Genomic DNA, 16,684 nt, shown 5'->3' on the forward strand with positions numbered 1-16,684 from the left:
AATATCCTGACCTTCTCATGAAGGCATATCATCTCTTGGCTGTGGTCATTACGAATATCTTGGAGGTCTTTTATTCTGTTATCCTTGTCTCCCAAATGCAATTCATGATCATTCTCAATATGGGAGATTTTTGCCAAAAGACTCTGTTTCTCCTTTTGCAACAAGTCATTCATTTGCTTTTGAGCCCCAAATTCAGCATTATGAGTCTGAATCTGGACAGCAAGTGAATTGTTCAAACCAAGTGCTTCATCAAGTTTAAATTGCATGTTTTCGAAGGACTTGGACTCAAACTGAAACTTTTCTAATGAGGATATGGCTTCCTTTAGCTCTTCTGACATTTTGATCTTCTCTGATTGAACCTCTGTAAGCTCTTCTTCTCTAATCTTTGCGGAATCTTGGAGGCTCCTGATTCTTTCCTCTAATTGCTGAATTTTAACCGTCAAATCAATATTGAATTGACGTTTTTGATCAAATTCAAGCAATTGCTTCCTAATGTTCTGATTCTCCTTCTCCAACACGTCAATCGTGTTCTGCTTTGCTTTAGCAAATTTGCGCATTTTTTCTTTAATTCTAACATTTTCCTCTCCAACATCTCGAGCCTGCATCTCTAAGACCTCCCGCTCAGATTCAAGTTGATGCAATTGTACGAGTGCCTCTTGCCTCTCTCTTGACCCCCCCTCCAGAAGCAGTCTCATCTTATCCATTTCACTACATACATTTTCATAAGATTGGAAAAGAGACTCATAGTCTTGTTTGAGCTCTGAATGTTTAGACTTCCATTCAGATAGTTCCTCTGTTTGGGAATCTTTAAGTGACTCAAGCTGGCATGAAAATGCTTGCTTTTGTTGTGTGATATTTTCAATGGTCCGCTTAAGGCTTTCACAGGCTGCTGATAGATTGTGGTTATCATTTAGAATGCGATCAACTTCTGCAATGAGCCTGTCCTTCTCCGTGCCATGAGAAGATACCACATTTTCAATGTCGGTATTTTGTTGTTTTAGGTTTCCCACTATCGACTCTAATGATAACGTTTTGCCCACCTCGTCTTCATAATTCACCTTCATTGTTTCCAACTGGTTTTTAAGTGTGGAGTTCTGCCTCATTAGGTCCTTCCTGGACACCAAGGCTGCTTGGAGTTTTCGTGTTAGCAGAGCAGTTTTACTTATATTCTCCTGATCAACATCTTTAGAGAAAACTTGTTCAGACTTCTGAAGCTGATCTACTTGGGTTCTCATTTTCTCCATAGCCAATTCATGGAGATGAATTTGTCGCTGCAGCTGATGTTCAAGGGAGGCGATGAGTTCTTCCTTTACTGTAACCAGAGACTGAAACATGAACAAAGCTTTGTCTCTCTCCTTAAGTTTTGCTTCAAGCTGTTCAGGTAATGTGTCCAAAGACTGAACTTCCTCTTTGAAAAGAACATCCTGCTGAAGACTGTCCTCTTGCTGAATGGGGATGTTCTGATTACACTGGTCATTAGGTTCCTCAGCCTCACTAAGTTTACCTTTAAACAGTGCAACCTCATTCTTAAGCGTATCAACAAACCTGAAGGCATTTTCTTTCTCTTGTTGCAACAATCCCGTATTCATCTTGCTACTTTCCCCTTCCATTCTATATAGTTGTGCCTTTTCAAGCTCCTTAGCAAGGACATATTTTTCCTCATTAAGTTTCAGGTGTGTTTCTGCTAATTCGCTTTGAATATGTTGGATCTCTAAAGATTTTTGAGACACTGACTCAACTGCTGTCTGCAGATTTGCTTTCAACGAGCGTATTTGTTCTAGGAAACCCTTTTTCTCTTCTAGTAATATCCTATGCTCATTGGTAATAGCATCTGAACACCTCTGTGTCTCCTCTGCGGCAGCCCGTGACACAACCACCTGGCTTTCGAAGGCTTGGTGTTCATCTATTAATCTGTGTTTCTCTTGCTGACCGCCTGATTTTTCTACTTGAAGAGCCTGCTGATATTTATCCAACTCTTCTGTTTGCCCTTTGATCTTCATATGAGCTTCCTCCAAATCTTTCTCAACCAGTTCAAGTTTTAATAGCAATTCCTGTGAACTATGCTCAAAGACTAAGAGAGACTCATTTTTACTCCTCACTTCAGATGACATTGCCTCCAAGTCTGACCTTAAAGTGTCAAGTTCTGAATGCAAGGTTGAAAGGGAATGGCCCGTGTTATTTTCAGCAAGGTTAATTTTTAGGTCTCTTAAAGTTGTATCTCTCTCTTTAACAAGCTGTTTCAAAATCTCTAATTCCTGAAGGCGAGACAAAGAAATGGGACCGATGTTTTCCAGTTCAATGCTCTGATGTTCAAACTTCAACTGGAGATCATCAAGGTCATTGGTCTGCTGAGCATGTTGTTCAAGGAGAGCCTTGAATTCATTCTTCAGCTGAGATAGCTCTTGAACCAATTTATTTTCTTTCTCTTGAGATTTCTTTAATGTTTCTTTACGGGCTATTAAAGCAGCTTGGGCCTTTTTCTGCAGCACTGCCTTTTCTTGTTTAATCTGTGCAAGTTCATTTTCCAAAACGACAAAGGACTCAGACTTCTGTTTCAAAATATCTTCCCTTCTTGACACCTCATACTCAAGATATTGTATTTTTTGCTGTAAGTCATGTCTGCCCTCTTGAGAAGCAAGCTCTTTTTCTGAAATACTGGTCTGCAGTTCCGTGAGGAGGGAAGTCTTTTCATTGAGTCTAAGCAATGTTTCTGACAAACAATGTTCTTTATCATTCAATGCAGCTTCTAAAGTCTGTCTATCTGTCTGGAAACTTCCCACAATAATATCTTTCCCTCTTTCCAGTAGGGAAATATCATTTTCTTTGTCTAGGATTTTGTTTTCCAGCAGCAAAATATTTTCTTCATACTGTCTCGTTGAAACCTGTTCCTGGGATTTCATTTCTTGCAACCTTTGTTGTAGAACTGATAGCTCTTCTGTGTTCCCATTTTCTTCTTTTTGCTTTTCAAACTGCTCAAGCCTTTTCATCAGATCCTTTCTTAAAAGGAGAGCGGCTTGAAGCTTTTTCTTTATTGCATCTTTATCTTTGGATAGTTTTATATTTTCCGCTTTGACATTATCTTTTTCTTTATTCAGCTCACTATTTTCTGAGATCTTGGATTCAATGTCTTTTTTAGACAGTAAAGTATGCTCTTCCAAATGTTGTAACTTATCCTCTTGCTTTTTCATTAGGCTTCTGTACTCCTGCTCCATGCTTTGCAATTGTTTTTGTAGACTACCATTTTCATCTGCAAGTTTGATTCTTTCATTGGAGGCAGATTCTATCACCTGGGCTATAGCCAGATCTATAGCCAGATCTTTCTCCTTCAGCTGCTGGCTGAGCCCGGCCAGTAGCTCTTTCTGCTGACTGATCTGGATGCTCATGCATTCAGTTTGTTCAGCCTTTGCTTGCAACTCATGGCACAGAGAGGATTGTTTAGCAATGGCCTCCTTCTCTTTTTCACATGCACTGTGGCACTGTGCTTGCAGCTGGTTCACTTCTACTTGTAAGTCATTGATCTGTTCGTATGCGGCCTTATGACTCATCTCCCCTTCTTCAAGCTTATATTGTGCCTTCTGCAGTTGCACTAAAGCTCCATCCAGCTGGCCCTTTAACGATTCTAACTCTAAGAGATTGCGTTCTTGCAGCTCTTTCAATCTGACCTTTAAAGATAACCCTTCTTCTGATGATGCTGCCGATCTCTCAGACATGCTTTGTGACAAAACAGATAGATCATTGTCTGCATCGACTTTGCTTTTTTTCAGTTTTTCCATCTCAGCTTGTAAATCTTGCAATATCTGTTGCAAGTGATTGTTCTCAATCTCCTTCTCCTGGACAGAAGCCAATATATTTTCCAGTTGTAGTCTTGATGCTGATGCCTCCAGCTCTTTAGCCTTGAGCTGTTCAGAACCCATTTGGATTGCCGATGCTGCATCTGACAGCTTTGCTTGCAAATTGTCCAACTCTTGTTTCAATGAGCTAACTTTAACATTTTTGGAATGAATTTCACTTTCAACACTTTTCAACTGCTCCAAAAGATAATTTTTATCTTTTGATTCTTTATCGAGAACTAATAACCACTCTTTCTCAGAATCTTGTAGAATTTGCTCTATCTTATGAATGCTTGATTTTAATTCAAAGATTTCTTGGGCTTTGACACTAACCTCATCTTGGAGCTTCTCCTTTTCGGACTTGGCTTTCTCCACGGTTTCATTCATGTGGCTGGTCAGCTGCTGCAGCTCCTCCTGTGTGGACCTTGTATGTTCAACATGCCTTTGCTCCAGCGTCTCCTTCTCTGCAACAAACGTGTTAATCTCCTCCTTCAAACTAATATTTTCATTATTGATGGAGGTGAGATTGATCTGGTGTTCTTCTCTCAATGAACCGATTCCCTCATGCAGTCTTTTATTTTGCTCCTCCAGCCTCTGAAGTTCAGAAACCAGGTTGGTCATCTGTTTGGCCTGGCCTGTGTACTGGCTGTTTATTGCATGAAGGTCCATTTTTCTCTGCTCAAGTTTTTCTGTCAGCAGATTCTTCTGTACTTCTACCTGAACATGTTTGGATTTCAGACTCTCCATCTCCATTGTCAGCAATGATGCGTTTGTTTTGTATCTAGAGGCGGCTTCTTCGTTTTGTTTTGACAAACTAGAATTTATCTCAAGAGTTTCCCGAAGTTCTTCCTTGGTTGACAATAACTCCTTTCTAAGAATATCTACACTATCCTCTGCAGCCTGAAGAGAAGCATTACTGTCATCAAGGGACTTTGAAAGACTTGCTACTTCGCCAGTTCTTATAGTCAGTAGATTTCTGGCAATTTGTATCTCCTCTGAGAGTTCTGCATATTTATCTTGGAGGCTGCTAAAGGCACTTTGCTTCTCTTTTCAGACTTGCTGAAATGTGCAGACTCTGTGGAGAACAGCTGAACCTGACTCTGTAACTGTGATATCAACTCAGTACTCTGCATGAACTGAGCCCTGATAAGGGTTGTCTCTTCTGCTTTTGTTTGCATCTCCTCAAGAGACTTAGTATGTACTAAAAGAAGGGATTCTTTTTCTTTAATTGTTTCTTTTAGACTTTGGATTTCGGACATGTGTGCTTGGAGACTGTCGTTTAGCTTTGCAAGAGATTCTTGAATGTGTGAAAGCTGCTCTTTCAGGCTTCCACATTCAGTTTCTTTGGCAACAAATTTTGAGTTCAAGTTTTCACTGGCTGCCAATGATGTCTTCTGAAATTCAAGCATAACGATTTCCTTTTCCTTCACAGTGGCTTTTAACACAGAGGACTCTGAGGTTAGGATGTCAATCTGATTTCTCAGGATTAGAATCAAGTCATCAAATTGGGTCACTTGTGAACCTAAATTGCAATTTTTATCAACCATTATTTTCATCTGAATCTCTTGATTAGCTAACTGACTGCCAAGTTCGGTGTTCTTTCCCACTGCATCACTCAATTCTCTCTTGATTCTTGCTATGGTCTCTACATTTAAATCAATGTCATTTTGGAGTTTAGTCTTTTCACCAGTCAATTCTGTCTTGGTTAAACAAAGGTCTTTCTCATTCTGTTGCAACATGGCCTCTTTATTTTCAAGACACTGCTGAAGGTTCTGAATCTGAGTCTGAAGCTGGGTGATGACCAGTGACTTCTGGCTTGTCTGGCCCTCAGTCTCTACAGACTTTGCTTGCAACTGCTGAAGGAAATACCCTTGCTGTTTAAGAGAGTCTTCTTTCTCTTGGACAGTCAAACCAAGACTTTCCCTAATTGAGCATGCCATTTTTAGTTCTTCTGTCAAGTTAGACACCTGGTTTTCCATATCAGAGACTGTCTCTTTGAGATTTGAGACATTCTCAAGTAATTTGGACTGCTCAACCAATGTTTTCTGATGCTCTGAATTTAACACTGCATACTTTTCATTCAGAGCTTGAATATTGTTCCTGAATTGTTCAAGCTCTGTTTTCCTATGATTTACTTGATCTACAAGTTGCTGGTTTTCTGTTGAAACAGTTTCAACAGCAGATCTGAGGTTATTGATTTCAATATCCGTCTTTCCTGAAATCTCAGTCATCACACCAAGCTGATTGGTGAGCGATGCCACCAATTCATTCTGCATGTTCAGTTCATCTTTGTGATTTCTAAGGTCATGGGATACATTTCTCAAAAACTGTTCCTTTTCTTCCATTTGTCGATGTAGATCCAAACATTCCTCCCTTAGTGATGCAGCCTCACCCTGCATCTTGGATACAGTGTCTTTCTGCAGCATCGACTCTTTCTGAAAAGCAGAACATTCCACAACTTTCTGCTGATGCATTGTGTCTTTCTCCATCAACCCCGACTTCAGAGCAGAACCTTGTTCTTGAAGAAGAGACAAAGTTTCATGCAGTTGCATCATTTGATTGTTCTGAGCTTCCATGTTAGCACATTGCTCAGAAAAGATGGTTTCCTTTTCAGTCATTGAAAGGTTGAGTTGATTCAATTGTGTTGTCAAACGGTCCAATTGTTCTTGTAAAGCTGCAGCTTCATCTTCCTTCGCCCTTAACGTGTCTGAGAGATTCTTACATTCAGCTGATTTAAGCAGCAAACTTTCAGCATGGGTCCGTTTGTTTTGCTCAAGGACATTGTTTAATTCAACCGTTTCCAATGTAAGATCATCTATCTTTTTCAAAAGTCCTTCTATAATTTTCCGATTTTCAGAATGTTGCATTTCGAGCCCGAGAACTTTCTCTTGAAGCAAATTCCTCTCAGATACTACTTCGGCGAATGACTGAATCTTCTGTGCCAAATCTTCTTTAAGTTGTTGACTTTCCTCTGAGAGATTGACCACTTCAACGCTTAAATTTGAGTTCTGCTCAAGAAGCCCCTTTAGTCTTCCATCTAGTTCATATGCTACCTGTATTTGCTGAGCAAGCTCCTTTTCCCTGATTTCACAAGCAGCACGCAGTTGATGATTTTGCTCTGTAAGTGCTTGGATGTGTCCATGGAAACCAGACATTTCTACTTGTTTAAGTTCAAGCTCTTTTCTCAGTCCAATGTTCTTGGCATCAAAGTTGTCAAGGCTTGTCTTTGCCTCTGCCTTTTCAGATTCTAGCTTTGTGACATTTACCTGAATGGCAGAGAGCTTGTTGGTAAGCGATGTCACCTTTTTATCCCTCCTAACAAGATTCTCTTTGTAATTCTTACATTCTTGTGTTAAATTTTTCAACACATCATCTTTGCCTGCAATTTGCTGTTGGAGGTTTGAGCATTGTACTCTTAATGCTTCAAACTCTGCCTGGTCATCTGATATAACAGAGGTCTTTTGGACAATATCATTCTGCAACATGGTGCACTCCTTCTCTTTTTGCGTTAAAGATACTTCTCTCTCAATGAGATCAGACTTCAGGGATAAGTGCTGTTCCTGAAGAAGAGACAGCGTTTCTGTCAGTTCACTGTGTTGGTTTTGATTGGTGGTTATCACCACCCTGAGATCAGCAATGGTCTGCTCTCTCTCCTTGATGCCATTCTGGAGCTCCTCAACATGAGATGATACACTTTTAATGTTTTCTTTTAGCAGGGTTACCTCTTTCTCCTTAGTGCTAAGCAATTGGTTGAGATGATCACATTTGTTGGATTTCTCTGAAATGGACTGAGAGCTTCGCTCAAGGACTCTGTTCAGTTCCTGGGTTTGAACCCTCAACCCCTCTTCGTCTCTTTGAAGGACTTGAATCATTTTGCTCTTCTCAGAATTCTGATTTTCAAAGTCAATAACTTTCATATGCAGATCCCTCTCAAGTTCAGAAACATTTTTGCTTGTCACCGTTACTTGTGTTTCAAGTCTCTCGTTTTCATCTTTCAGGTGATTAACTTGGTCCTCTAGATTTGAGTTCAGCTGAAGAGCAGATTTTAGTTTTTCACTGAGTTCTTCTACATTCTTCTTTTGTGAATCAAGATCCTTATTCAAGTCCTTTAATTTGCCCTGCAGCTGCTGTTTTTCAGCTTTGGCGTTTTTTAGGAGGTTCTTGAGTTTAGAGATATTTTCTGATTTACTTTCTAGTTCTTTTCCTGACTTTATATTTTCAGATTCTCTGGCTTGCAATTCGGTGATGAATTTGTGTTTTTCAACTTCAGCTTGTTCCTGGTTATTCTTAAGTTGGTCCCCTAAAATCGTTATTGTTTCAACTTTTTCTTGTGTGACCTTTTCCAATTGCTCTTGTCTCTCTAAATGTTCCTTTAGCCGTTCAGACAGTTTTTGCATATCAATGTTGTGCTTTGCCACATCTGCTGAGAGATTGTTACGTTCTTCTTTGAGGGATTTGAGTTCTTGGTCAAACACCTGATCTTTATCAAGGAGCTCCTGCTTGAGTTTATCATTGCACAAATCTTTTTCTTTGAGCTGAATGAGGATTCCTTCTGAATCCTTCTGTAGTGTACAGGCTGACAGGGCCACCTGCTCCTTCAGGGAGGAGATGTGGGTTTCACATCCAGCTACGTGACCGTTATGGCTCACAACCTGTTCCTGGAGATCGTCTTTGAGGACCTGTATGTTTTTTCTGTACTCTGCGCCCTGCTTGGTCAGTTCCTCCACCTCTGCTGCTTTCAGCTCTCCGTCCTCCTTAGCCTTGATCAGCTCAGTCTCCGTGCCCTTCAGCTTCTCCACCAACTCTGTGATGTTTAAGTTAAGGGTTTGCTGGTCTGAGTCCTGAGAATCTCTGAGGATGTGCGCATGACACTGTGCCTCGCTCAGGGCCTTTTCTGTGCGAGCTAGGTCCTCCTCCTTCACCCTGACCTCCTTCTCCAGGGCTGAGATCTGATCGTTATAGTCCAGCATGCTACCGGACAGGGCCGATAACTCCTTTTCCTTGTCGATCAGGATATCTTTGAGATTATCGATTTCCCTCTCACAGCCTTGGAGGTCCTGAATGAGCTGAGCTCGCTCCTCTAAGTGGCTGGTGTTCAGTTTGTCCAGCTCTTCGTTGGTCTGCTCAAGCTCCGTCTGGAAGGTTTCTATGGCAGCTTCTTGTCTCTGAGTCTTGAGTTTAGGAGGGAACAGGAACAGTGGTCAGGGATGGCTACAACAATAACATCAGAACGAAAATAAGGCTTAAATAATACACATTACTATACGTCTTGAGGAGTTTTCTATAGCACATACCTTATCCTTTAAGAGACTGAGCTTCTGAGAGAGGTCTGCAACCTCTGCTTTTAATCCCAAAGACTGTTTCTCAAACCCACTGGATTTCTGGGTCATTTCCATGAGCTATGGGGAGAACAAAACAACCAGATAGTCATTCCCCTCGCCGTCAGACCCCACGGCGTTCACCCCCCCATCAGCTGTGTGTGAATGCTTACATTGTGCTCAGCGTAAAGGAGTTTATCAGACACGTCTTTGAGGTCGATCTCCTTTTCCCTCAGGTTTTCCCGCAGACTGTTGATGAGCTCCAGTTTCTCAGAGGTCAGGGCGAGAGTGTTCTCCTTCTCGATCAGTGAGCTCTCCAGGCACTCCTGAGTGTCACTTAGACTTAGAGAAACAGAACCAACGGCACATGTTTTGAACATATTTGTTTTTGCTTTCAGTTTTATCTTAAATGTAATCTTACATTTTATATTTATAAGAAATACAACCATAATGTTTAATGCACTGTCCATTCTATCCTAATTAAAATTAAAGACATTTAATTATTACCATATATGGCCACCCTTTACTATAGGTATTGCTTGACAAGTGAAGATGGTTGTAATATTGCATAATTATATTTGATATGAAGGTTTTAGCCATTGGATAACAATGATGCACGCAGAATCTCTCTGAATAGTTAGCCTACCCCTTTAGCTGTTGATTAAGACTGGTAACAAGTAGCTGGTGTTTCTCTGCATCTCTGCTCTGTTGACTTCGGAGGTTGGCGAGCTGTCCTTGAAGTCTCTCAGACTCATTCTGCAGTGGTAATCAAGGGAAGATCGTTATGAGCGGTTTAATAAAGCAACCGTAGACACACTCAAAGACGCAAACAAACAATTCTTGGTCCGATTGTTGATTAGAATTTATGGTATAGCTATGGTCTCATTAAAAATGTATAATAATTATTAACACATTATGCACATTGTATAATGTGTATGCATTACACTATCTTGTGTACCCATAGCACACTAGGTTAATTCTTCTTCTTCTTGATAACAGAGAACTCTGCAGGACTTTGCATGAGAGCAGCATTGTGGTTAATATGAGATTAGAGAAGCACACCAAACCATTAGCCTTCACCGCAAGAGGTGCCCTCCATTCCACACAAGACACACACACACACACCTGAGTGAGCGCACATCGCACTACATCTTCATCTACATCAAACGTCACCTGTGTTAGAAGGGTTTGTTCAAAGTCCTAAACCTCAAGGGGGGAACATGCAATCTCAAACCACCAAGACCTTGAAAGAAACACGATGTGATTGACAGCCATGGGTCTGTTTAACAATGAGACCAAGTAAGGTCATCCGTAAGGCCATCCCTAAGACGGATGATCAATTCTACGGGTTCAATAAATAAGGAGACCCCTGGAGCGTCTTAAAGACCCGTCTTTCTGAGCCTCTAAAAGACCTGTCTACCTGAGCCTCTCAAAGACCTGTCTACCTGAGCCTCTCAAAGACCTGTCTACCACAAAGACCTCTCTACCTCAAAGACCTGTCTACCTGAGCCTGTCAAAGACCTGTCTACCTGAGCCTCTCAAAGACCTCTCTACCTCAAAGACCTGTCTACCTGAGCCTGTCAAAGACCTGTCTACCTGGAGTGTCTCGATGCGGGCCTGGAGCTGCAGGCGGTCCTCCAGGTCCTGGCAATGCTCCTCTAGGCCCAGGATCTGCTCCTGGAGCTGGTTCCTCTCCAGCTCCAGCTCTGCCACCACCGACCGCAGTCCTCCTGGAGCCCAGAGTGAAGCAGCGAGAGGGTCAGAGGAGCAGCACCCAGACAGAAGGCACAGACGCTGGCAGTTAAAGGGTCATAATGTTGATGTGATGGCAAGCAACAGGAGAATGGGCAAGGTGAAAGGAGGAAAGGCATCTTAAGAAAGATTTCCAGTGAGTTAAAGTCCTGAGAATGAAGAACCTCCAATGCAATCCCAAGCCTGAAATCCAAAGCAACCAAAAAACATCAAAAGGTCTGGATGGACACCCATCTAACTACTACCATCCTCTGACTGAAAAAGGTGAACATCTGTGTGTCTGTCCTTTGGTTCTCGACAACCGTTCATCTGATCTACTTTGCCCTTGGCGAGTGTATTGGTACTGGCCAAACGGAGTTCAGTGTCTAATTTTGAAGTTATAGGGATGAGTGGTTCTCTAGGGAGCTGCATGTTCTGAACGTGCTCTGCGTTAGTTTAGTAAATTACCAACTGCTTAATGTTTTTTGGTTGCCCATCCTGGAGGCAAAAGCACAACTCAAGAAGAGCAATAGGATACCAAGAGGAAATGGGAAGGACATGTTAGGGCATGCAAAACAATTATGAACACAAAAACAACACTTACCACAAAGGTGGGGGGGGTCTCTGCAGGTACAGTTACCTGATCTAAGAGTTCACAGCATTTCACAGGCTGATGACCCTATCCTAGCCAGCTCAGGCAGCATGCACATGGTCAAAACTAACTCCAAATGGGATTCAATGTTAAATTAAAGATGTAACTGAAATGCTTCATGGTTCTGAGGTGAATAATTGTGATATACAATGTCTCTTATTGCACTGGGGTAAGTATTAGATTGCTGTGTTAATCTCAGAACAACTTTTAACAGTTAGTAGTCCAGATAAGTCCCAATAAGACCAAAGCAACCACATCAAAGCTGAGATAACCATTTCTGAGGAAACCCAAAAATAATCCATTCCAACAGAAATAAGATGGGTTATGTCACCAAACAGAAACCAATGGACCCCAATCCCACACGCACGACGGGGACACTGGTGGGACCCCGCTACCTTGAAGGGTTAACATCAACCAAACAGATAAAGGATAGGGTTCCAAAATAGTGCGTGGATGACCGTGTGCATGCTGGTGTAAACTGTCCAGTGGCGCTCACACCTGGGTCGGGGGAACTGTACTCGGGCCACCAACCTCCCATGTTCTCCCCCTCCATGGCCTCCGTGCTCCCGGGGGCCACGCCCGGCTCCTGGAAGGGCGCCTGTCCGTCAAACTCAAAGTCCTCCTGTGAGGGGATCAGCCGGGGTTCAGCTCAGAGGTACAAGGTTCTCCGACTCTGGACCCACAGTCATGTTCATTCCTCAGAGCAGCCTACATCACTTGGTTCAAGCCCCTCAGAGCAGCCTACATTACTTGGTTCAAGCCCCTTAGAGTAGCCTACATCACTTGGTTCAAGCCCCTCAGAGCAGCCTACATCACTTGGTTCAAGCCCCTCAGAGCAGCCTACATTACTTGGTTCAAGCCCCTCAGAGCAGCCTACATCACTTGGTTCAAGCCCCTCAGAGCAGCTTATATTACTTGGTTCAAGGCCCTTAGAGCAGCCTACATCACTTGGTTCAAGGCCCTTAGAGCAGCCTACATCACTTGGTTCAAGCCCCTCAGAGCAGCTTATATTACTTGGTTCAAGCCCCTTAGAGCAGCCTACATTACTTGGTTCAAGCCCCTTAGAGCAGCCTACATTACTTGGTTCAAGGCCCTTAGAGCAGCCTACATTACTTGGTTCAAGCCCCTTAGAGCAGCCTACATCACTTGGTTCAAGCCCCTCAGAGCAGCCTACATCACTTGGTTCAAGCCCCTTAGAGCAGCCCACATTACTTGGTTCAAGCCCCTTAGAGTAGCCTACATTACTTGGTTCAAGCCCCTTAGAGCAGGCTACATCACTTGGTTCAAGCCCCTTAGAGCAGGCTACATCACTTGGTTCAAGCCCCTTAGAGCAGCCTACATTACTTGGTTCAAGCCCCTTAGAGCAGCCTACATCACTTGGTTCAAGCCCCTTAGAGCAGGCTACATCACCTGGTTGAAGCCCATCAGAGCAGCCTACATTACTTGGTTCAAGCCCCTTAGAGCAGGCTACATCACCTGGTTCAAGCCCATCAGAGCAGGCTACATTACTTGGTTCAAGCCCCTTAGAGCAGCCTACATCACTTGGTTCAAGCCCATCAGAGCAGCCTACATTACTTGGTTGTAGCCCCTCAGAGCAGGCTCCATTACTTGGTTCCAGCCCCTTGGAGCGGAGGGCCACCTACCTGCAGGCTTCGTGGGGCCGGGCCGCCTCTCCGCGGGGCCCGGTGAGTGCCTTGCCCGCGGGCCCGGGTCAGCTCCTCCTCCAGCTCCTGCTGTCGGCTGACCAGCGCTGGATCGGAGCAGCCAGGAAAGAACCAGTCATCCTCAATCAGTTTTGTGCCACAGGGGAAGGGAGGGGTATGGGTTCATGGATGAGTTATGATGGCCTTAATAACGATGACTGAGTGAATGTAGAGAAGTAGAAAGAAGACAAGGTGCTGGGGGATGATTGAATAACAAGTGGATAAGCTAATGATGTTAGACAACAAGGATCTTTGTTGAAATCCACAGAGATAGAAGTAGAGGAAAGACACAAACAGTCAGAGGTTAAGAGAGAGGAGACAACGCCTCTGTGAGGGTGTGAGCAGATATTATCCATTATCTAGGTTTCCACTGAACAAGTCTAGTTTAATGCCATGCATCACCTGCTATGCATGGAAAACACAAGCAAGGATGGCAAGTTCACTGCCATTACTGTAAGTGATGAACACCTACAGCAAATACATAGAGAGAGAGAGGGAGGGCTTGGGGGGGCAGACATGACTAGTTCTGGGGGGGGGGGGGGGGGGGGTGTGGGGAGACATGACGGTCTTTGAGAGGGGTGAGGGGAGGGGGGGAGTGGAGTATTGCAATGTGTTTACTGTATGGATAATCTGAAATACAGCAGCATGGTGAAAGCAGAACAAACGTATCAAGCAAACCACAATTTGAACAAAACAATGCTCCATCTGTTTTGTGACATCAGGCAGAGACGGAGGGGGTGGAGGGGTGGAGGAGGGTGGAGGTTAGGGTTTGGGTGCAGCAGTATTAAGGGTTAGGGTGCAGCAATATTAAGGGTTAGGGTTAGGGTGCAGCAGTATTAAGGGTTAAAGTTGGGGTGCAGCATTAAGGGTTAGGATGCAGCTTTAAAGAAAGATTAGTTTCAAGGCAATAGGGGAGAGGGAGCGAGAGGCCATGGTACAGCGAGCAGCTGGCAAGGCATGTGCAGTTCCTCTGAAATGTATTCGTACTTAATACTAATTTACACTATCAATAAAACATTGACACAATGTTCTGCACCCTGACCACGAATTCTAGTTATTCAAACCTATTAAAGGCGTAAATATATGACGGGTTGCATTTAGTCATCTGTAGTAGAACTCCAAGTCACTATGGGTTCAGTTGGTTTAATCTAAGGGGAATCACTCAGGGTTCAGTATGTTTAATCTAAGGGGAATCACTCAGGGTTCAGTATGTTTAATCTAAGGGGAATCACTCAGGGTTCAGTAGGTCTACTCTAAGGAGAATCACTCCGGGTTCAGGAGTTGAATTTCACTGTAGCATGGCTGGCAGTAGAGTTAAGTCCATCCATTTCCTTTATGACTCAAAGGGGTCAAGGTTAAAAACCTTTGTTTTAAGCATCAGCAATAGGAATGAAAGCGCAGCAGCAGTGGTTTCTCCAAAACGCTTTAGCGTAAAGAGTAACCTATGAATAAACCCGCCCATAAAATATAGATTTCAAAAGCCGCAAAGCCAAAACATGAAAAAGACGAGTGACTTTGACCTCATCAGAAGGTCTTAGCTCAGCCTCTCCCCTGGGTTAGTTCAAACACAGACGACCCCATACCAACGCAGAAACACAATGACTCCAAACTACCGCTTTTCCACTGCATGGTACCAGCTCGACTCAGCTCGCATTTTTGGCGTTTCCACCGCAAAAACATCTGGTACCTGAAGTGGCTGCTTTTTTTAGTACCGCCTCGCTCTAGGTTCCAAGCGAGCTGAGCCGATGCTAAAAGGTGACGTCGGCAGACGGCCGGCCACTGATTGGCCAGAGAGTGTGACGAAGTCACGAGAGCGACATGGCAACCATGCTGGTAACAGCCATAGCAGCACCGCAGCCAACATATTCCACTTCTTCAACTTCTTCAACATGCCAGCTAATAATACGAACACGAATACCATCGCATCGATTTCCTCCATTGTTGTTATGTGGGTTCTGTCCATGTGTGGGTTGCGTAGGTGTTGTTTGCGTCGCGTACAAAAATACGTCACGGCCCTTTCGCGCAGCCGACCCCGCCCACGTCCAGGAGGTACTATTTGCGGGGGAAAACGACCCGTGCTGCTACCGTGTCGAGTCGCGTCGAGTCGAGTCGAGTCGAGCTACATGTGCGGTGGAAAAGCGGCATTAGACCCTGATGAGGATGTCCAAGGGGACCGAAAAAGGAGGAGATAAAAGAAAGATGGGAGAGTTGAAAAGAAGAGGAGCAACAGAAAAAAGGAAAGAAGCTAACAGAGGCTGAACTAAAGAGCAGCAGCTGTCACTGCACTGCCGGGAGTTTCCCAGTGAAGCCAGAGGGAACCACCAGGCAGTGCAGCGGACGGGCCGACGCCGGGAGGGGAGGGGAGGGGAGGGGAGGGGAGGGGAGCCTGCATGCACAAAACTGATGGGACACCATTCTGTGGTGGCTGCCCCCATCCCTGGAGCAGAGGAGAGGGGGCTGAGGCCGCGAGACTGGGAGGAGGCTGAGGCCGCGAGGCTGGGAGGAGGCTGAGGCCAGGGGGCTGAGGCCAGGGAGCTGAGGCCAGGGGGCTGAGGCCAAGAGGAAGGGAGGGGGCTGAGGCCACGAGGCTGGGAGGAGGCTGAGGCCACGAGGCTGAGGCCACGAGGCTGGGAGGAGGCTGAGGCCACAAGGCTGAGGCCACGAGGCTGGGAGGAGGCTGAGGCCACGAGGCTGAGTACAGGGAGCTGAGGCCACGAGGCTGAGGCCAAGAGGAAGGGAGGGGGCTGAGGCCGCGAGGCTGAGGCCAGGGGGCTAGGAGGAGGCTGAGGCCGCGAGGCTGGGAGGTGGCTGAGGCCAGGGGGCTGAGGCCAGGGGGCTGGGAGGAGGCTGAGGCCAGGAGGCTGAGGCCAGGGGGCTGGGAGGAGGCTGAGGCCACGAGGCTGGGAGGAGGCTGAAGCCAGGTGGCTGGGAGGAGGCTGAGGCCAGGAGGCTGAGGCCAGGGGGCTGGGAGGAGGCTGAGGCCAGGAGGCTGAGGCCAGGAGGCTGAGGCCAGGAGGCTGAGGCCAGGAGGCTGAGGCCAGGGGGCTGGGAGGAGGCTGAGGCCACGAGGCTGGGAGGAGGCTGAAGCCAGGTGGCTGGGAGGAGGCTGAGGCCAGGAGGCTGAGGCCAGGGGGCTGGGAGGAGGCTGAGGCCACGAGGCTGGGAGGAGGCTGAGGCCAGGTGGCCAGGAAGAGGCTTAGGCCATCAGGCTGAGGCCACGAGGAAGGGAGAAGGCTGAGACCATGGGGCTGAGGCCACGAGGCCGAGGCCAGGGGGATGTGAGGCAGGGGGCTGAGGCAGGAGGCTGAGGCCATGGGGCTGAGGCCAGGGGGCTGAGGCAGGAGGCTGAGGCCAGGGGGATGGGAGGCAGCCCACGGCCAAATGCTCGCCAAAGACAATGGAGGAGGGAGAGGGAGGAGAAAAATTAAATGATATTCATGCTGTCAGGAT

General features: G+C 45.3%; 1 protein-coding gene across 1 annotated transcript in view; it reads right to left on the reverse strand.

Moving 5' to 3' along the window:
* LOC130404013 (golgin subfamily B member 1-like) overlaps positions 1–16,684 on the reverse strand; it is a 41,083-nt gene that overhangs the window by 9,057 nt on the left and 15,342 nt on the right. The window contains 8 exon segments of the mRNA XM_056608599.1: positions 4,164–4,882; positions 4,885–9,001; positions 9,125–9,229; positions 9,322–9,490; positions 9,795–9,904; positions 10,745–10,878; positions 12,030–12,153; positions 13,175–13,281. Coding sequence (XP_056464574.1) covers positions 4,164–4,882; positions 4,885–9,001; positions 9,125–9,229; positions 9,322–9,490; positions 9,795–9,904; positions 10,745–10,878; positions 12,030–12,153; positions 13,175–13,281 — 5,585 coding nt within the window.

This window comes from Gadus chalcogrammus, chromosome 14 (genome assembly GCF_026213295.1).
Source record: "Gadus chalcogrammus isolate NIFS_2021 chromosome 14, NIFS_Gcha_1.0, whole genome shotgun sequence".
NCBI classification, from domain to species: Eukaryota; Metazoa; Chordata; class Actinopteri; order Gadiformes; family Gadidae; genus Gadus; species Gadus chalcogrammus.